General features: G+C 36.3%; 1 protein-coding gene across 6 annotated transcripts in view; it reads right to left on the reverse strand.

Annotated features, from left to right (window-relative positions):
• ATOSA (atos homolog A) overlaps positions 1 to 22,395 on the reverse strand; it is an 89,829-nt gene that overhangs the window by 53,168 nt on the left and 14,266 nt on the right. The window contains exon 2 of one of the 6 annotated variants that reach the window (XR_015723167.1): positions 11,813 to 21,958. The exons of 3 other annotated variants lie outside the window; for them this stretch is intronic. Coding sequence is in view for 2 of the 3 variants with exons in the window: in XM_087859147.1 (XP_087715273.1) it covers positions 11,813 to 11,849 (37 nt within the window). In the remaining variant the exon portion in view is untranslated. Of the gene's footprint in view, positions 1 to 11,812; positions 21,959 to 22,395 lie in introns of those variants that run through there. 2 more of the 6 variants (XM_087859147.1, XM_087859148.1) reach the window with 2 other exon arrangements.

Consider the following 22,395-nt stretch of genomic DNA (forward strand, 5'->3'; position numbering starts at 1 on the left):
TCAGTATGTATGTATTTGACCTATGGAATGATGAGAACTTTCTCATCTTGGAAACAGAAAAATATACACAAAGGAAAAGAGTGCCAGATTAAACTGTACAAAACCTAAATGTTCCTGAAAAAATAAAAAAATAGAAGTGGAAATTTTTCTATAATATATGGCTGACAAAGTATTCCTTATTTCTATTACATTATTCCATATGCTATTTTAATTAAACTCTTGGTATTTCAAAAGTTAAATAAAAAGAGAAGAAAATGGGGCGCCTGGGTGGCACAGCGGTTAAGCGTCTGCCTTCGGCTCAGGGCATGATCCCAGCGTTATGGGATCGAGCCCCACGTCAGGCTCCTCTGCTGTGAGCCTGCTTCTTCCTCTCCCACTCCCCCTGCTTGTGTTCCCTCTCTCGCTGGCTGTTTCTATCTCTGTCAAATAAATAAATAAAATCTTTAAAAAAAAAAGAAGAAGAAGATTTCACGTAATGTGAAATAAAACGAATAAACACACAGAGAAGAATGTTTAATCTTTCTGGAGAGTAGGTTTAATCAAAGGAATAAAAATTAAAATCATATTGAAAATCCATGTTATAGGGGCATCTGGGTGGCTCAGATGGTTGTGTCTGCCTTTGGCTCAGGTCATGATCTCCAGATCCTGGGATCAAGCCCTATATCAGGCTTCCAGCTCAGCGGAGAGTCTGCTTCTTCCTCTCCCTCTACTTCCCACCACCCCCCCAACCCCCACTTGTGTTCTCTCTGCCTCTCTAATGAATAAATAAAATCTTAAAAGGAAAAAAAAGAAAGAAAGAAAAGAAAATCCATGTTATAGTTGCTATAATAGGAAAGTTTAGGGGTGCCTGGGTGGCTCAGTGGGTTGAGCATCTGACTTCGGCTCAGGTCCTGATCTCGGGGTCCTGGGATTGAGCCTGGTGTGGGACTCCTCACTCAGCGGGGAATCTGCTTGTTCTTCTGCCCCGCCCCCTGAGCCTGCTCTCTCTCTCAGGTAAATAAATAAAATCTTTAAAAAAAATAGCAAAGTTAAAAAAAAATTAATTTACCTATGGAAAATGGTTTGAGTGATGTCAACATGGTAAAATATCCTACAGCCATTAAAATAATTGTATGATACAGGAAAATGTATGATAAAGTCCATTAAGTTAAATAGCAACATATACAATTTTGTATTTATAATTTTTTTCAATAATGTAAAAACTTCTTTAAGATGACCTGTATCAATGACAATATACACAATTTAAAAAACCTTGCTAAAGTTCATTACTAAGGAGCATTACTAAAAATTTTTAATATTTCACTTTTTAAATAAGAGAAATTTAGGAAAAATATTACCTATCTTACTTTCACCACCATTTCAGAAAAGAAAAGGCATTTAATAACAAAAAATTGGAAAGCATGATCACAGAAGAGGACAGTCCCTCTTGAGAAAAGCTGCCATCTTTGCCATGGACAAATGAAAAGCTAATGTTACTAACATGGGTCTGAGGACAGACTTTGGGAACCACCACCATAAGGTACTAAGCTGAAAGTTATCTGACTTCAGTGTCTATATGAATAGTAACCAAGAGCCCAACTAACAGGGTCCTTCCCCTCTACCCCTTTTCACTGCTTCTACCTCAATCAGTCTGAGAAGCTTATCTATGATTTGAGGGAGCAATGATGGGAAGGGTACAGATTATGTTTCACAAAAGTAGAAAAAGACCAATTCTTAAAAAGGGGGCAAAGTACCAGAAGTCTATGACAATGACAGTTTGCCAGAAAAAAAAAAAAAAAAAAGAGAGATGATGTAATAACACCAAGAAAGAATACCCACTAGTTCTTCTAGTGATTCAACAAGTCGAAGCAGGCAGACAACGCCACCCTTGTAACCATTTCTTTGTTCAAGTGGATTCATTCATTAACCTCTGCGCAAATGTGGGGAGATCAATTATTTAGGATGGAAAATTAGTTTAATTGTAAATGGCTATTTTAGTAAGGGTATCACCTCGCTATAAGGGTGTTAAGAACAGAAACAATACTCTCTTCTAATTTTTTCCTCAAAGGCAGTTTCATATTGCTCTATTTCCCCTTTAAAATGGTTAACTCTGCCAAAGGCACTATCCTTTGATAAAGATAATGATCAAGTAGTAGGATTTAATGCTAATGTAATGCTTTTAATTAATGTTTTATTGGATGACTCTGTGGTCATTATCCTCAACTTCAGTCAGGCAAGTATAGAATATTTCCTAGAACCAGATTAAACTGGTTTTAGTTCAGCCAATTCACACACAATTAGAACAAGCCATTATAATCAAGCAATCATTCGTTGTTGTATTTTTCCAAAATCATCTGTTCAGAAAATAAACTTATTCATCTGCTTTCACTACACATTTAACTTAAATCTTTTCCCTTAAATTTTGATATCTAAGTAAAAGACCTTAACATTTATACTTGTAGTAAAAGATCTTGAAATTCACAGATCCCTCAATAAAACAAAAATCTAATGAAAAAAATGTTACAGCAACTTGAAAAAAGTATGAACAATCCATGTACTAGAAGCCAGAGGACCTGGATTCTAATTTCAGCTTTGTAATAAACTAGCTCCAAGACCTTGGGAAAGGTCAATTAAACTCTGTGACCCTCAGGAAACTGACCTGTAAAATGAAGGTGTGTGAAACTAGATTCCTCCTCCTTCCAATTTAAACAATACCTGACTCTACTTGTGTCAGTTTCTGGAGTTATAAAATACTATCCCATTTATTGTCAGTCCCACTTTGGCCACAAGCACTAATCCTGGTACATCTAAGTCAACCACAAACTAAAAACAGTCATGAGGCTGCTAGTGAGAGTACAAAACTTGTCCCAAGCCCAACTATTTTTGCATTTTGTGACTTGAAATCTTAGAATCATTTATGCCTCCCCTGGTTTCCCTTGTTCCCAATAAGCCATCAGTGATAAGGTTTGACTTCTGTTAACAACCTCCTATACCTGATCCCTCACCATTCCTAGTTTAGCTGGTACAACGGATGCATAAACGAGAGTAATGAGAGATGAGGTGAAAAAGAACCCTATCTACCTTTGTTCACTTCTCTCATTACTGCCTTTTTGCATCCAATGCTCTGACCAAACTGACCGACTCATTCTCTCCTAGAGCCACCTCAAGATATCCCACCCTCTGTATTCCAACGAGTCACATAGAATTCCTCCTGTTTCCAGCACTCCCCTCCTGGCAGGCCTCACAGCCCTACCTCAGTTGTTTTGACCCTTATCTCCAGCAATGCCAATATTCTTAAAGCCACACTATAGAAATACCTTGCGGTAAAGAGGTAATGCATCTGTGCACCAGGAGAGCACTCCAACTCTCCTAGCATTCCTACCGCTTTTCTGGTCTTCAATACCTCACTAATTATCAATAATTCTCCAAATTATAACTAGTGACTCAAAAGTCACTGCAACTTTTTGAAAACTGCATATTAAAGATTAAAATCTCACCATTTATGTAAGCCTTTTAAAACATCCTTTGGCAGACTTTTTAAATTTTCTTCATAAGGGTCTTAAATATTTCTATTGAGTTCATCCAAGATTAGATTTGTTCGTTGCTCTTGTGTGTGGGATTTTTCTCATTACATTTTTTCCCCCTCATTACATTTTGTAACAGAATTACTACTCATATGGGGTTAAAAATTTAACTTTACCAGTTGATCAAAGTTCTACAGATTAGAGATGCCTGGCTGGCTCAGCTGGCAAAGCATGTGATTCAAAGTTGTAAATTCAAGCCCCACTTAAAAAATAAGTTCTAGAGATAAAAATTTAGGGCATGGGGGGCGATGGGTGAAACAGGTGACGGGCTTATTGCGATGAGCATTGAGTAATGTACAGAGTTGTTGAATCACCACCTTGTACACTTGAAACTAATGTTAACACTGTATGTTAATTATACTGGAATAATAAAGAAAGAAAAAAAAAGAGGGGCGCCTGGGTGGCTCAGTTGGTTAAGCACCCAACTCTTAATTTCAGCTCAGGTCATGATCTCAGGGTTCTGGGATCAAGCCCCAGGTCAGGCTCAGCACTCAGCAGGGGGTCTGCTTGAAGATTCTCTGCCCCTCCTATCCCCGCTCTCTCTAAAATAAATAAATAAATCTTTAAATAAATAAGGAATAAAATAATGAGATAATCTCTATTTCAGTTTAAACACATAATTCATCATTGGGGGCTTATCCACCTCATTTCCATTACACCCTTCCAGGGCTTTTTATTCTTTTTGTAAAAGTTCATTGCACCTTATGCTTTCCCTTCCTAAAACGTAACACAAATAAAATTAAATCATCATTTGCATCTCTCCTCTAACCCATTAAGCTCCACAAGAACAAGTTGGTCCTGTTGCCCAGCCTAGCTGCTTGGCATGAACAAGCACTAGAACACTTTTCGAAATAATGAATGGTAATGTTCCATTATATCTTGTTTTCTTCTTATTTCAGCTTATTTCTGATTAAAGTGATAAAAGCTTGCTATTACCCTTTTCACATAATTATTTTATTCATCTCTTGGGTTTAATTTTTAATTGCCAACTGGTTTTCTAAGTTTTTTTCAAATTTGAAAAGTCGAAGTTGGAAATGAAATTCTACAAATGTATTACCTGAAACTCTGTCCTAAACCTAATTAGAATCTCCTTAACTTTCTTTGCTTCCTAAAGCAGGTCTTATTTTAGTCAACAGGGACCTAGTCCCTGGCCTCTCTTTTGTACTGAAAAAGCTTTGCTGTTTTTAATGCCCTTTATCAATATAATTCTTTTTAAATTTTTTAAAGTGAAAATTTTATTTTATTTATTTATTTTAAAGATTTTATTTATTTATTTGACAGAGATAGAGACAGCCAGCGAGAGAGGGAACACAAGCAAGGGGAGTGGGAGTGGAAGAAGCAGGCTCACAGCGGAGGAGCCTGATGTGGGGCTCGATCCCATAACGCCGGGATCACGCCCTGAGCCGAAGGCAGCCGCTTAACCGCTGTGCCACCCAAGCGCCCCTAAAGTGAAAATTTTAAAGTAAACTCTACACCCAACATGGGGCTCGAATTCATGACCCTGAGAGCAAGAGTTACTCTACCTACTGAGTTAGCCAGGTGCCCTGATATAATTCTCTTAAATGAACAAGGAAACATTTGTTTTCAAAATAATGAAATTGGGTTAGGTAATCACTACATCTCTAGCCTAGGGCAAAAACATTTAAATTGTCAAAAATAAGAGACAGAGAGCACTTTGAGTTCTAATTTCCCCATTGATTATTGGAATTTTGCCTTTTTTCAGGGATTTATTGAGAGAACTCATCATAACAATCTATTGGCTGCTAATATGAAAAGTTGGGGGCAGCTTAAACTCTAGAAAAGAAAGCTAAATTTTAAGTAATTTTAAAGACTGGCTAGAAGATAAGAGTTGAAAAAGAGAAGTATCTACCTCTCAAAAACATCGATGAAATCTAGTTCTTCTCCCAAAGGCAATGGGGAGCTCAAGCTGCTGTGCTGCCTTCAGGCAGGGGACGGTCTGCTGGAGATGCTGCAGGTGCGTCTAATTCACGGTGATGTGATGAGTAACAGGGAGAGGTTAGGGTACGCTTAGGAAGAAACTCAACCCTGGAAATCAGAGAAAGCCCCCAGAAGACTGGATATTTAAAATGTAAGAATTAAAAGTTGTCAGTGTTATTGAGGAAATTTCCATTTGTCTTCCTTCCTTTAAGTCCAGGCTGCCAGAACTGTGCTTTAAGCCATACCATCATGGATGCATGGACACAAACTTAGAGCTACACAGATTTTATGCATTTGTTCTTACCTGCACTAACCAACCCTATAACATTTAAATGTTCTGTGTTCTGCATAAACCATTAGACCTAATTCATCACTGTTTTAGGGCCTGAAAAATCCTCAAGTAGGAAATATTGTCCTCCTCATTGTTCTTTGTGGGAATATTCCTGATTATATGGTATATCACTCCATACCTCAGAAAGAACCACAGGGGAATAAAGCCTGAGAAAACGGTGTCAGAGAAGGAAACAAAGTACTGTGTCTCCAAACCACAGATGCTTCTGTACATTCAGAAGATGACCCTGTGCTTAAAAAAAAAAGCCAACAATTTTTTAAAAATTAATGCTTTTATTCTATGTCTAAAGCCAAGATATGTTCAACAGATTTCTTAACCTAAGAGAATTTATGAACCTTTGGATATTCTCCACAAAATCAAGTGTGTACATGCATAGAGGTGGGGTTTTTTTCCTAGCAAGGGGATTGACAGTTTCACAGAGCAATCTCTCTTCTGCTCTTTTTCCGTGCGGATTTTTTTGAGAAAAGTGATCTAAGGTAAGCGTGTTTTTCCCCTTTCCACCAACCCCTCCCAAGTACAACGCAATGCAATTAGGTAAAACCAGGATACTTATTTCTAAAATGGTTCTCTTATCCTTTTTGTCAGTTGCAAAATAGTCTCTGCACCCAACACAGAAGCTAGCTAGTTGGGTAGTACTACTGAACATACTAACGGTAATAAAATGGAATACACTTGGAAAAGATGGTCTTTTCTTTACATTTGTTCATTCTCTAATTCTCAGTAACCTAAACTGTATCACCAGCAAGTTGGAGAGCTAAATAGTAGAAGTTTATGCAGGAATCACAAAATCTTAGCACTTGATGAATATATGGAAACCAGGATGGGAACTCAGATTATACCTCTCTCCTAAAAGAATGTTAAATTATGACCAAAGTAATGAAAAGTCAGCAGTCAGTTGAAAATTTGTGTACTTATTAAAATGACTAGGGGCACCTGCGAGGCTCATATGGTTGAGCGGCTGCCTTTGGCTCAGGTCATGATCCCAGGGTCATGGCATGGAGTCCTGCATCGGGCTCCCAGCTTTGTGGGGAGTCTGCTTCTCCCTCTGCCCCCCACTCCCCCCTGCTCATGTGCTTGCTCGCTCACTCAAATAAATAAATAAAATCTTTTTTAAAAAGTAATAAAATGACTAAAGAGCATTTTCTGAACATTTTGGCTTGGAAGTTTGAATTTTCAAAATTTAGTCCTACACCAACAGCTTTTTCTCTGGAAGTTTTTACATTTCAACACAGTTACATTCATTATTTATGTGATGATATTCAATTTTTGGCTCTCAGGCAGCTGGCCTGTCCCTCGTCATTAATGTGGGTGTCAAATACGAGATCACCCTTACTCTAATCCTGAGGGATTCAAAAGAAAAATCAGAAACAAGTCACTTCCCGGGAAACAAATCCCTAATGGATTTAGCAACTCTTGTCAGTCAGCTCAGTATTTGTGGATACTTGTGTGCACATGCTCGTGCATGCATGCATGCACACACACACACACACACACACACACACACACACCCAAGATAATACTACATCAAACAGAATATTTTTCTCTTCCTTCCCTTATCTTTCAATTTTACCCATTATTTCCTTACTGTTATTATCTTTCTCCAGAAACTTAGTCATGTACTTCTCTATGAACCCTGTGCCTTTTCTTCTGCCCAAATCCCATTATTTTCATGACTCTCTAGATCACGAAGTATTAGAAAATTGAGAAAACTAAAATTATATCAACGTATGTGAAGCTCAGGGGGAAAGTCTAAAAAACTCCACTTAAAATCCTCAGAACTCAAAAATGTAGAATAGTTTTAAAGAGTTTATCATAAAATCTCACATTTTATTGAGTGCTGAGTGCCACTAACCTAAGTAGTTTTCTTACACTGTTTCAGTTAAATTTCACAATTATCCCAAGACCTCCTTATATTGATTGGGAAACTACTGCTCAAAGAGGTGAAACTGTGCCCAGTATTGCTAAATAATAAAAAATCAGGCATGGCTGGGTAGCTCAGTTGGTTAAGTGTCTGACTCTTGATTAGGGCTCAGGTTATGATCAACGCAGGGGTTGTGGGAGAGAGCCCTTGCATCGGACTCTGCGCTCAGTGTGGAGTCTCCTTGTCCTTCTCCCTCTGCTCGTTCCCCTGCTCCCTCTCCCCCTCAAATAAATAAATAAAATCTTTAAAAAGTAATCATACAGAATAGATAAGCTACCCCAAATTTGAACCTCCCCCAAATTTCAAAATATTAAGAAAACAGAAATCAACCTACAGTTTTAATGGCCAGTATTTAGCAATAACATGTTAACTAAGAGAGACATATACAACTGACTGGCAGTTTCCCTTTCATATTCAAGATAACAAGAACCTTGGAGCACAAACAGACCCAACTATGTATGAGCCTTATATTTCCTACTCTATCTCGACTACTTCCTACAATTTATAAAGTTAATGTCTCTGTGTTTATCATAAAGCTTCTAATTCAAATCCTTTGATGTTCAGAAGTCTCTGAATGAATAAAATTGAGAAGACCAGCAAAGAAAGAAAAAGAAGATATTTCTAGTTTCTCAATTAATGGCCATCACGCTACCACTTTTAACTTCGCCTCATCACAAGGGATTATATAATCAGATTCAAGCAATACTGCATTGACTGCATGTTTAAAACCTGGGTCTTTGATTTTAGATATAGCAACATCTGAAGATTAAAAAAATAATAAGATTTACCATAGTCTTCCAAAGCAATACAGTGTATGCAACAGCATGATGCTAAATGAAAATGCCTGACAGAAATTTGTCAAGACTAAACTTCCCTGCTCACCTATGACAATCAAGCCTTTCTGATTCAGAATATGAACAAGTAATGGAATTTCTTCAAGAAAGAGGGGGTAAAAAAACCAACAAAACAAAACAAAATAAAGAAACAGGGAAAAAACAAAATTGTATCATATAGCACTTAAGCACACATATAGGAATCAAACATTTGGGATAATATTTGAAGTAGGAGTGATTTAAAAAAAAAAGATTTCATATGAGACCTGGAGAAAAAAGAAAACTCAGATTGTCACCCCTTCCTGAGGTTTTAAGTTACAGAATTTTTTTGAACTGTATATGAGACATAGCATATTATTGCCTAGTGATTTCAAAATAAAGAGAAACAACTTTATTTAAAATAAAATCAGTTATATCAATCATTATCTGATAAATATTAGTCTGATAATATTAGTAAGTGGCCAAGACAAAAAAGAAACCACTATTTTCAAGAACTGAACTATTTTTCTACTTTACGAGTACATAAAAGTATAGCCAATTTAAAGATGTGACATAGAATAAGACAATAAAAATTGTATTGTCAAATAACAGATGAATTTGAAAAGCTGATCTATGCTAGCAATGTTACTATATTTGACCAGACTATAAACATCAGTTATTATCCTGAGGTTTTGATACTGGACAGAAACTTTCAAATGTTCCAGTATAAAAAACATCTTTAGGTACTGAGCCCAAGAATAAAATCTGAGATTCTGCCAAGGCTATTCCTCCTGCCTCGCAATGGCAAAGTTTTTGTGTAACACAGCAGTAGACCCCACTTTCTTGCCAATATCACGTTCCTTTATCTTCTGCAGCATATGAATGAAACCAGACCGCTCCTGGGAAGTCTATTAATTAATTCTCAAGAAATGAAACAAGAGAAAAAAGTAGCAAATCAATTCAAGCAAAACTCAGTTTTTGTGGTTCTATATTAAAAAATAAAATTAGTGATTGATGAGAATAGCTCAAGAAAATGGGAATGACTAGAATAGCTTCTATATGGTTAGAGTTATATTTAATGGACTTGGGTCCTCCTATCATCCTCTGCCTCCCAACCCCTGGCTCCTCACAGATATTCTTTTGCACATGAGTACTCCACATTGGAGGCCATCAAGTCCAAAGAATATGATAGCTTTTTTTATTTTGCTATAATTTTTCTTTTTATTTAAGTAATTGCTATACCCAACATGGGGCTCAAACTCATGACCCTGAGATCAAGAGTCACATCCTCTTCCAACTGAGGCAGCCAGGTGCCCCTATTATGCTACAATTTTTATGATAACTCCTATCAAGTTCAAGTTTTGGGGTATACCCAACAAACCGAAAAAACTAAGAAATGCAAAATGCAGGTTCATATGAAATACTTTAATGTTTATGGGCAATTTATTTTATAAACTTGCATCTATTTTTTGAAGGCTTTAACTTAACACAAACATATATCTCATTAAAAATGATCAGTGTGGATGGCACTAGAGGAGATAATGCTAAGTGAAATAAGTCAAGCAGAGAAAGACAATTATCATATGATTTCTCTCATCTATGGAACATAAGAACTAGGAAGATCGGTAAGGGAAGAAAGGGATAAAGAGGGGGGGTAATCAGAAGGGGGAATGAAACATGAGAGACTATGGACTCTGAGAAACAAACTGAGGGCTTCAGAGGGGAGGGGGGTGGGGGAATGGGATAGACCGGTGATGGGTAGTAAGGAGGGCACGTATTGCATGGTGCACTGGGTGTTATACGCAACTAATGAATCATCGAACTTTACATTGGAAACCGGGGATATACTGTATGGTGACTAACATAATATAATAAAAAAACATTTAAAAAAAAATAAAATAAAAATAAAAATGATCAGTGATGGGCACCAAAGCATGAGATGTATTTTGAGTTCTTTCCAAAGAAAAGAAGTATCTCTCCTCACTTATCAAATTATGCTAACATTGACTGCTAAGCCTACTTAATGACAGGTACTTCTCGAAAAGAACAACAACAAAACAAATCCCTATAGAAATGAGAAATAAAGCTCTAATATCAATTTTAAATTCATAATATACTCATTTTATTCATCAGACATAAATCACTGAGTGAACTAAAAAGCAGCCAGTTACACAACCAGGTGAAAATGAATAAGCAAAAAAAAACTGTTCATAAATGGGCAATATGCTATTAGTCTTCTGTTCCGCTTTCATTTAAAAGAAACATTAAACTATGTCAACTCTATACGAGAATATGTAAAAAACTTTTGTTTAAGATATTTTAAACCTTTCGCATAATCAATCAGTCAGATGAACTGGTTTTTCCAGGTCCCATAAAACCAAATCGTAACGCATATTCTGTTCAATTATTACCAATATTTAATTAGTGAGGTTTAATTTAATAAGATTTTGCTATATTTGCAGCATGAGGTAAGACAGATGATAGATTATTACCTTTCAGAGGCTTACCCTAATTTTACAATACCATCTTCACCATTTGTCCTAGGTTGTCTTTAGCACCATTTTTCCACTTTCCATTTGGACATTTAACAGAACAGAACACGACACCGACTTTGCGGTTGGATTATACTAACCATCCTTTATCTGAACTGCATAGAACTAGTCAATGGATCAAAATAATCACAAGATTGTATAATTTGAGGTAGATTCTTCAGAAATTCTTTATAAAAAGATAGCACCTCAATTTCCTAAACTATGCCGAAATTCTCACTAAGCTAAATTCTGATAATCTGTCAAATTCAGAAACAATGAATTCAGTTAAAAATATGTAACTTCTTTTACATACATTCTCCTTAGCAGCTTTTATTTTTAAAAAAACACCTCCTGCTCCCAAATACAGTTCATGCTTCTGGCTAACCCCAATTCTCTTCCCTGTATTCTCATTTTTATCACATTTTCCCCCTATTAAAGTGAGCACATTGTATCTTGGTTTCTTTTCTTCCTACTCATTGTTCAGAGCAGCATTTTAATAATCTTTTAAGCAAGGCTGTTCGAAGAAAATATGAAGCTAAAGAAAATTCCCTAAGTTCGAGGTTTTTCAAAGTGAGATCATTTTTCTAGACCTATTTATTAAAAAAATCTATGCAAAGCAAACACCACAACTGGTAAACAGCTACAGAAAATTGGAAGTTTAAAAATAAAGCCGTTAAAAACACTTCATTACACACCTTCTCTGTGAAGCCCTTTGTTTCCACTGAAAACCATACTGGAATCCTCGTATAAAAGAAGTTGCCTTCTGGCTGTCAATAGCTACACAGTCAGTAACTGAGGGATCCAGATGTCTGCAGTGGTTAAAACAAATGTTCAGCGGTGGGTGCTGATTCCGCTTCCCTCTGTGTAAGGTTTTCCACAAAGGCAGCAGAGTACGAGCGCACATAGCAACAGCACTCACAGCTGATTGGATGGAGGGTGTGCTCAGCCGCCCCTGCTTGCTGGGTCCACTACGGCTTCCTGTCTACTTGGCAGCACTATCATGTTGTCTTTGCTCTTCTTACCAACTCAGCTGTGTTTAGGCAACTTGAAAGAACAGTGGAACGAGAATGACAAAAGGATTCTAGCATGAGCCCCTAAAAAGTGTGCCTCTGGATGTTTTTAAAAGAGAGAAATTCATAAGGCAAACGTTTATTTCCGTATTTCACAGAAGACAGGACAAAGCAGTGGTGGAGGGAATCAGCTTATTATTTCACATTTCAAGTAAATCAGGTTCTACCAAGAGAAACCCTCTGAAAACACAGAAATCGAAACATTTCCGACAATTAGGATAAAACATCAACCTCCATCTACCTAGAACAAAGAACTACTTTACAACAAACTTCACAAATTCCTAGAAAAGCACAACCTGTTCGTTAAAATGGGATAGGGCATAAATTAGACCCCCTCAAATTTATGCAGTGCCTTTATGGGGTAAGAAAAATTGTTGTTAACAGATTAGAAAAAGACCTTAAAAGGGAAAATAGTTTCTTAGCAAACTCTCACAACAATAAATACGTATTTGCATTAAAATATCTCTTTTTACATAAAACAATGACTTTTCACCTGAATCTATTTTCTTTATCAGAAAATTACCTGCAGCTATTGAAGGCATAGGAGATTTTCTTCAAGTTTCAAGTACTGGGTGTCAATGTACCAGTCTACACGATCTCCTAAGCTTTAAGAACAACAAAAATCCCTCCCCAACTTACAAAGATGTTTTGGGGGAGTTAATGCTGGTGGTGAGATAAACAGATACGAAGGATCAGAAAAATTCCCTTTTAGGAAGTATTTCCCCTGAACATCACATAAACTAGGATAGTGTTTTTTAAACCTTTAAGGCAATTAAGCTCTTTTTATTTACATTTTTCCAATAAAATGCATTATCAGTGGTGGCTTTAGGATTTCCATACAACAGAGGTTTGTGGGAGTAGGCAGAGGCTACAGGAGCGGCACACTGTTTATTACTCAGATCTTTGTTTATCTGGAGTGTCTTGGGGGTAGGGAGCAGAGGCTGATGGAAATGTTGGCTCTATTAAGGCACCCCATGAGCAACATGAGGCTATTTTTAAATGAGAGGCCACAAACAACACTGCAGTTTCAAATCAGCCCCAGAGTCCACAAGATTCCTGCCTGCCCCTGAAAAAAGCTTCTAGGATCCCTGGAGTTTTACAGTATACAAGTCAGAGTACAAAGCACAGAACCTGTAAGAGTTAAATGTCATTATTACCTTAGTGTAAAGAAAGAACCTAATCATTGGCTCCACAATTAGCCAGAGGGAGAGCTGCTAAGCCCTCTGAGAAATAACAGAGGGAAGGTGTGTTTGGGAGCACAAGAAGCCTGTGAGGTAAGTAACTCAGAGAAAGAAGGGCATGTAGAGAGAACATTTAGCTTGGAGTCAGGCCAACCAGCCTGGGTTCAAAACCTGAAACTGCCATTTACAAACAATAATACCTTATACAATTTACTAAACTACTCTCAGCTTCTGTTTTCTTATCTGTAAAATGGAGTCAACTCACAGGGCTACCGTGAAGGCTAAATGGTGCTCTCTGTCAGCCACACTGAACTTTTGGTTACTAAGGATCCTAAGCTTCTTCAAAACTAGTTTTTGCAAATACTACTTATTCCTCTTCTACTAGGAGTGGTCTCCCACAATGCCTCCAGCTGATAAGTCTCAGCTTAAATTTCTCTTCACCAGGGTAGCTTTCCCTGATCCAAGACTACCTTAGGCTCCCTGTACCTCCTGCTTAGTATGTCGTTCACAGAAGATTAAATAATTATTTGCAAAATGACTGGTTGAATGACCTTCTCCTCCACCACCTGTACGTGCTTTAAAGAGAACTACTGTTTGTCTACATTATTGCTAACCTAGCACCATGCCTGATTTATGTCCCATCAAATAATAGTTGATTTGATTTCATTTCACAATCATGGGAGGTAAACAGAACAAGTATCATTACCTGCACTGTTCAAATATGAAAATCAGCTCTAAAAGTTTATTTACTCAAGTCATACATCTAGAAGTCAAAGGAAATAAAATTTTTGATGAATAAGTTTGTAATTCAAAATTAATCTCTTTCACTCTCAAAAAAAGAAAAAAATAATATACAATCTGTAAATTATTTTGGAATGTGTCCTTTCAGTTATAATCCTCAAACTTTTAACAGCTAATGATAACCTCTATCTATAATTTAAAACTATGATTAACATACAAAGAGAACTTATAAAAATTAGATTTAGTCAGGGGCGTCTGGGGGGCTCGGCCGGGAAGCGACCGAATATGGATTTCAGCTCCAGTCATGATCTCAGGGTCAGGAGATTGAGCATTGCATCCGGCTCTCTGTTGAGTGTGGAACTTGCATAATATTCTTTCCCTCTCCCTCTGCACTCCGCTTAAAAAAATTAAATTTAGTCCGAAACATGTAATTATAAATGAATAAAATGTACATGAGACATGCCACCTTAAAAAGTAAAATCCAACAAAGAGATTTAGTGAAATATTTCTTCTGTGCCGCCAGTTTTCCAGTAACTTTCATAATGGCACTTTACTTAATTCCGAAGAATGCTTGCTTTCCCTGCTTTTGTTTATCTTGGTACACAAAGCTATAAATGGGTATGCTATAAAAGAATGGCATGTTATCTACTTTGTAGGTCTCAACAGTCTACAAGTCAAGAATCTGAATAATATGAAATTCTATACTAAATGTTAGTGCCTGGTTCTCAATTCTCAACACCCAACCACGAAAAGCCCCCTTTTTCCCCATGCAACTCACACAGAATGGTCAAAATTGTGCTCTCCAAATGGACAGCTCAAGAAATATAAATTACACTTATATTATCCTCATTTAAGGAAATAAAAAGGAGATCTTCCATGAGTTTTTTCTCACTACATATTCTAAATATAAAATGGAAAAGTCTCAAATATCAACTGTTTCAGATCATCTGTGGCCTCCATTTGCAGAAATAACTGGGAACTATCTACTTTTAAGATACTTTAGAGATAATCATGCTAGCTAGCTTGGATACTTTCTAAACAAAAAGATATACTGCTACTAGAAAAGAAAAAAAAAAACCCTTTACAGGTAATGATTTAACAGCTTCTATGTAGGTAGGCCCATGGCCCAGTCACGGTGTTAGTCTCTTTATACACCTATCTCCTCTGACCGTGTGGCAGTTATTATCCCCAAAGATGAGGAAACTGGTTTCCTACTTGACCAAGTACAGTAGAACCAAATGGGAAAAGCCAGGATTCAAGTTTTGGTCTTCCTGAATCAAACATGCATGCTCTTAACCAATGCTCTCCTGCCCTTAACAACTCTTTCTTATATACATTTCCATAAGGCAAATATGGCATTATATAAGAATAAAGCTTAATTACAGAAATCTCAACATTTTCCATTTATTACTCATTCAATAAGCACTATTACAGCCCCACTGCACCTCAAATATGTCATTGATACACTAATCACAGTACAGGAAAACAGGATTTGACTGCTAAACAGGTAGCCAGGCCATAGTTGTAGTGTGATCACTACATGAAAACATAAAAGATTCAATCTGTAAAACTTCACTACTTCTTATTCATAGATAACATACATAATCCAGAGAAAATAAAAGAAGTAGAAAAGAACACTGACCAGGAACCACAGATCTGGGTCCTATTTTAAACCCCACCTTTAATCAGCTTTATAATATTAAGTACTTACCTGAAATCCTTTTTTCTTTTCTTTTTTGCCTGCAACATTGGTTTGTTGTTAGGATCAAATAGGATAGGATAAAATTATTTTGAAAACAGCACTGTTCTACACAAACAGAGTATCATCTTCTCTGGTGGTCTTCCAGGGGATAGCAGTGTAAACATGTTTGCACAAAAATCAACCTCATTACTGGAATGATCCTTTAAAGCAGCAAGACAAAATGGAGGAAAGCCAGAGTCTAGGAGTTCAAGATCTTTCCACTTAATAAGCTGTGCTATCAAATTATTTAACCTGAGTCTATTTCTTTATCTGTAAAGCGGTAATAATAATCTCTCTAAGAGTTATAAATCACCTAGCCCAGTACTCGGCTCTCAAGCAAGTTAAGTCTCCTCTTTTCCTTTGCAAACATCAGGTCTACAGGATGATAGTAAAGGGCAAATGTGCTTACTTACACACACATACACACACAAATAAGCGGCAGTTACTATTAATGAATAGTATACCATATTAATAACAAAGATAAAACTTAAATCCTCACTACTAAAGATTAATGACATCGATATTTTTAAAGTTTCTTAAATAATATCACCTTTAACAACACATTTCACAGTTCAACAAATTTGCAATGAAGACTAAATAATAGCTAAAATTTAACATTGTTAACAGTTTTGGAAATTAGGAAATATATGGTTTTTCTCATTAGATCACTTTCTATTCAAAAACAAAATGCTATGCTGTTAGGTCAGTATTGGGATAAATGAAGCCACAATAAGTTACATTAATTTCCACTCACACAGAGATTTCTAGCCATCATTATTGCTGATGATTACCCAGTGATCTGTATTCATTATGAAATGGTAAAAATAAGCTAAGTGGCCAAACAGCAATCCAAAAATACTGTGTTTTTAAGAGCTAAGACATTTCTTAAAATTAAAATATTAAAAAGTACCTAAGAGACTTAATTGGGTTTCTCATCCTTCAAAAGATTTTGGTTTATGATGACCTAGATTAGCTCCAGGAGCAGAGCCTTGTTTACAAAATCTCTGATCTTGGAGAGAAGAAAATGTTCTAGCCTGTTTTTTGGCATCATTCATACTACATTGTTTAAAATGAGCTAGAACAGGGGTTATTTATAATCTAAGCTACTGGACAAACACTTTGTCTAATAATATCTTGTACACACACTAGTCAGACTTACTAAGTATCAAGATCAGGTATAAGAACTCATTTTAATATCCCATAGTACTCTTTATAAATTAATACCATCATTATTACATAAACAATGTGCCAAGGTGCACATGGGTTGCTCTTTACCTATACCCATACCTCTTTGAAGACAAGTTCTAGGATTTGTTAATCTCCTGCTATTATATTAGGAAGAACAGTATCTTTGATTCGGTCTTAAAATCTAGAGCCATCATGCATTTTATTATTCTGCTAAAAACGATGTTTTACTAAAAGTATTTCCATGGAATTTAATGTATCTTTCTTATACTTATTTGTCCCTTTGACAATCTAACTTTGTGAGATTGACTAAGAATATTTTATAGATAGAGAAATTGAACCATAAAGATTAAGGCAGCTGGTGGATTACCTAGTTGAATCACCTAACCCAGGTTTAATTCCAAGTCCTATGTTTGTTTGTTTGTTTTCCATAACTACCTATCACACTTACATGTCTTTACCTCTACTAAGTATGCCAATATTCATACAAATGACAGAATCTGCATTTTAAACTTTGGAAAATGTTAGCAGAAAGCTGGTAAAGTGAAACAGCTATAATAGAATTAAATAAACCTCATGTAGCTTTAAGAAAGACTCAGTTGTTAAGTCCCCAAAGCTCTAATACTCTGTTTGCTTGCATTTTTAAAACTTTGCTAACTTCAGACTATTTCATATAGTCTTGTTTCCAAATAATATGACTAACTCTCTACCTATAACACCTCAAATGCTAACATATCTGAAACTGAACTAATTTTCCTCTGAATAGGACTCACCATTATTATCGCTCCCAATCCCCTAAACTTACAAACATTGGAGACAATCAAAATAGCCATTAATTATGTGCTTTTTAAGTGCCTTGTGCCATTATAACAAAATCAAGTTATATCATTATAACAAACCTACGAAATGAATACTTTTAACCAATGAGGAAACTGAAGCTTAGAGAAGTTAGGTAATTTGATCGAGATTACACAGAGCAGGTGACAAAACCAGAACTTGAACTCAGGTCTTTCTAGTTCTTCTAAATGCTAAAACAATCTGTGGGATTAAACGTGCTGTCAAATTAATTTAAGGGGTTGGAACTATCACTTTCTTTTTAAAATAAAATAGGGTAAAAAATCAGTTACCACCACCGAGTAAGACTAAGTAATGGCTTTTGTTAGGGGGACAGACCATTGGGATGGAGCAGCAATGTCAACTTGAGTCTTTGTAATTGTGGGCTGACCAAAAAAAATTTAAAGCCATTGCTTCATGTGATACTGTCTCTAATTACCACCATTCCCTGCCATGTCCCCAAATAGGTGTTTGGTTCCACCTTACCACATTCGACCAACATGGATTTTGAAAGCACATATTAAAGGCTGATATTAAGTTTTATTTTACTGAATAGAGTTTTAAAAAGAAGCAGTTGCTAGAGATTTCCAACCCAAATTCACACAGCTCACAACTCAGTTCCATAAACCCTTCTTTACCAGGGGTAACACTACACTACTAGAGTCACACATGCTTAGTGATCTTTAAAGATACAGAATGTACAAATCCTGTAACTTATTGCATATACCTTTTTGTGGAGAGGGAGACAGTTTTCTTTTTCCTCATTTAAATGCTATAGTCAAGAGGTCAAAGCTCTTCATTTTCAACATTATTTTAGTTTGTACAATGACGTCACCCAGAAAGCTGGTGGAAAGTACTTATCATTGACTACCCTCAATAGTTTTTAGCCTTTTAGACCAGGAAGATTCTAGCTGCATTGCCTAGAGGGCAACATCAATAAGGCCTCAAGAACTGAGCACCTCAACTGAAACTTGCAATTACAGAGAAATAAATTTCCATTCCTCATTCTCCAAAACAGAATATCCAATACACACACACACACACACACACACACACACACACACACACACCCTATGTTCAAACCAAAAATATTTGAGATTACTACAAATAGAAGAGGGTAGTGGAATGCAGGAGTTCTACAGATCTGTGCAGGCCATCTGATACGCTCTTCCTCTGGGCCACTTCCCCTACTCCCCACACAGCACAGCGTAACCCTCCAGTCTTGATTTGTCTGTTGACTCAGAAAAAAAGTCAGAAAAGACGACAAGTTCCAGAGGCCATGTTAGTACTTGCTCATCATTGCATTTCCAGCACAGTACATCATGAGTATTTGTTTCAGAGAAAAGATGGAAAGGGATCCAAATGTCTAAAGTTCTACTATATTTAACAGTAAATTCTAAAAATGTTAAGTTATTTTACTGATACGTTATGTAACCGCTAATTTAATATTTATCACAGAAGGCATTGTTCATAAGATTTCAGATGACTTTGAATAAAAAGAACATTTTGTCAAAATAGGTGCATTTTGGTAAAAACATCTTAGAAATCAAGCATTTCTGAAACAAAGTCCAAGTGTCTTGCACTAAATCAAAACAGGCATTCCATGTTGTCAATCCTTTGACTTACACAAGAGTCCACACAAATTATAAAATATTATATGCAATATCCTACAGAACACAGCTGGGGCAAATTGTCTACCTAAAGCTATACTTAAGCTATTTTAAAACAGAATGAAATACGAGTTATAGAGTATGCTAGTAGGACAGCAAAATGGCTAATAATTAGGGTGACCATAAAATTCTTTGTCTAAACAATGACACATTTAGAATAAAAGAAGACAATCATGAAATAGGATTGGACAGAGGTAACAGGCGTAAACTAGGACCATCCCAGGTAGCATTTCCATCCCATTCCCCAAGAAAATATGAACTTCATGGTACAGTTAAATAGAGATATAGAATGGTAACTCAATTTTTTTAAATGAGGATTTTCTTATTCCATGAAACTCACTGATGCAAGTCAAAATATAAAATTTATATTTTATATTTGAAATAATTTAGAATTGTGTATCAGCTTTTCATATGCTCTTTTGAAAAAGTTAACCATGTACAACTCACTACATCCTAGCATACTTCTGTCTGAAAGGAGAAAGAAAGATCAAGTCCTAACCCACAAGGCACTGATGGTGATTAAACATGCATAGGCAGTTAAATGTTTTTTCAAGTGTCTGATAAATACCAACTCCAAATCAACCACTGTCACAGATGTGGGGGAAGAAGTCAGATGTGTCCCAGCCCTCAGAGAACAAATATTCTAGGGAAAGAGATAATCTAATGTGAGCAAATGAAGGAAACACCAATTATGGTATATGTTCTGTTCTTTCAGATTCTAAAGCATGCCAGGCATGTTCTAAATTCAAGACCCTTGCACATACTACTACTCCCTTGGCCTGGAATGTTCTTCCCCTCAATCCTTACATAGTTGGCTTCTTCACATCCTTGCCTTACTTTCTCAGAGAGGCCTTACCTCATCATCCTAACCAAAGGGGCTTTTCCCGGCCCTCGGTTAGTCACCCTCCTAGCCTTTGTAGATTCTCTTCAGAACACTTACAATATGTACCTATTGGGGTGCTTGGGTGGCTCAGTGGGTAAAGCATCCAACTCGGTTTCCGCTCAGGTCATGACCTCAGGGTCATGAGTTTGAATCCTGTGTCCAGCTCTGCACTCAGTGCAGAGTCTGCTTAATGATTCTCTCTCCCTCTGCCCCTACCTACCACCCCCCCAAATAAATAAATCTTTTTTTAAAAAAAGAATACGTATTTATCTTATTAAAGAAATGTTAATATATTAATAGGTAACATTTTATTATTTCTTCAGAATCAAATACTATTCTGAGCACTTTACATGGATTACTTCACTTAATCATTATGATAGCCCCTTTAGTACTATAACTAGCCCTGTTTTTCATGACAAAATTTATTAAAGACAGAGTTTTCTCTGTATTTCTAAATAATAAGCTTACACTAATTCTTGATTTTAAATTTTACATTGTAATTTCTAATTTCATTATATTCTTTTTCTTTCTAGTATCTTGTTTCAAGGATGAAATATGGCCTTTCATTGAGTCTATTACCATTTGATTTTCTTCTAAAAGTAGGTATATTTTATTTGGAGAATAATGTTAAAATATAATCACCTAGCCTGTGTTTCTTCCAAGTTCCTTGAGGAAGGCTGATTGATCATTATGTCATTTCTGGTGCAGAACCTAGACGCAGCTGTGCTCTCTTGCTAGAGGTAGAAGTATAGACACACTACACTGGCTAGCAGGAAATCTGAGTTTTACTTTCATCGTTGGACAGGTTACTTCTTTTTCTCTGGCTTTTGTTTTCCTAACTATAAAAATGAAAAGAGACTCACACTTTCTAATGACCTTTCCAACTCTGATTTCTAGCAATAACATGATTCTCAAAGTAATTTCAGAATAACAAAAGGATTTTAGTGTCCTGAGCTTTTGGTAATGGAATTTAATCTGCACCACTACGTAACCTGAGGATTTTTTTTTTCATTGTTAGCTATTCAGAGTTCCCTGGCAAATACCTGAACTATGCAATGTAAGCTACAAGAAAAAGCACATGTCAGCGCTGTTATATGCTGGACTGTAGAAACATGCCTCCAGAACCAGCATTTAATTGACAGTTACTACGATTTTAACACATTTCCCCAAAGGCATAGGTATACTCCTTATCCCAACTTCTGAATGAGTATTCCAACTTAAGAACACATGTTTCAGACAAACAATTTTTAAGGAGTTATGAATGATGGGATCTAAGATTTCCTGCTTTATGCTCTTTCTACCACAATACACTGAACAAATCCCTCCTATGGCCAAAAAAATTTTTTCTTGAAGCTTTGATGTGAAAATGTTTATTTGGTTGGATGGCGGGGAAGAGACATGTCCATCCCCTCCTTAACACAGGTAGGAAAGCTTATTCAGTATTGGGGGGATCTCCTTACTCCCATAGTTCACATGTGGTTGGAAGATACAAAGGCCTCTAATCCCAGAGTTTATGACGTTCCTGCCAGCAAATGTCTGAAATGAGAGAAAAATTTCCAATTTTATCCTGTTTTTCTCCTATTTGTTCTAATACACAGCTGCTTTAGTGCAATTTAACTATTCTGACAAAAGAGTATCATAAAACAATAGCTATGGCACTGTCAGTATTGTTAATATTCCCAAGAATTTTCACAGAAGGAACACTAATACCTCAAATATTACAAAGAATGGTGGCAACAGGGAAAAAACATGGAGAAGAAAAAAGATTAGCCAATAGTAGAGATGAGTGTCAGGTAATTTTTATGATATCAGGTCGTAATGTAATTTTGAAAGCTATAAACTGATTTTAAGACTGCCAGATACTCAATAATAATTCTTGGCTGGTTTATAATGAAATTAAATAACAGAAATATACGGTTAAGGGCACCTGGCTGGCTTAGAGGAGTGTGTGACTATTGATCTCAGGGTTGTGA

The sequence above is a fragment of the Ursus americanus genome, chromosome 36 (assembly GCF_024610735.1).
Source record: "Ursus americanus isolate L20-20 chromosome 36, mUrsAme1.1.p, whole genome shotgun sequence".
Classification (NCBI taxonomy): Eukaryota; Metazoa; Chordata; class Mammalia; order Carnivora; family Ursidae; genus Ursus; species Ursus americanus.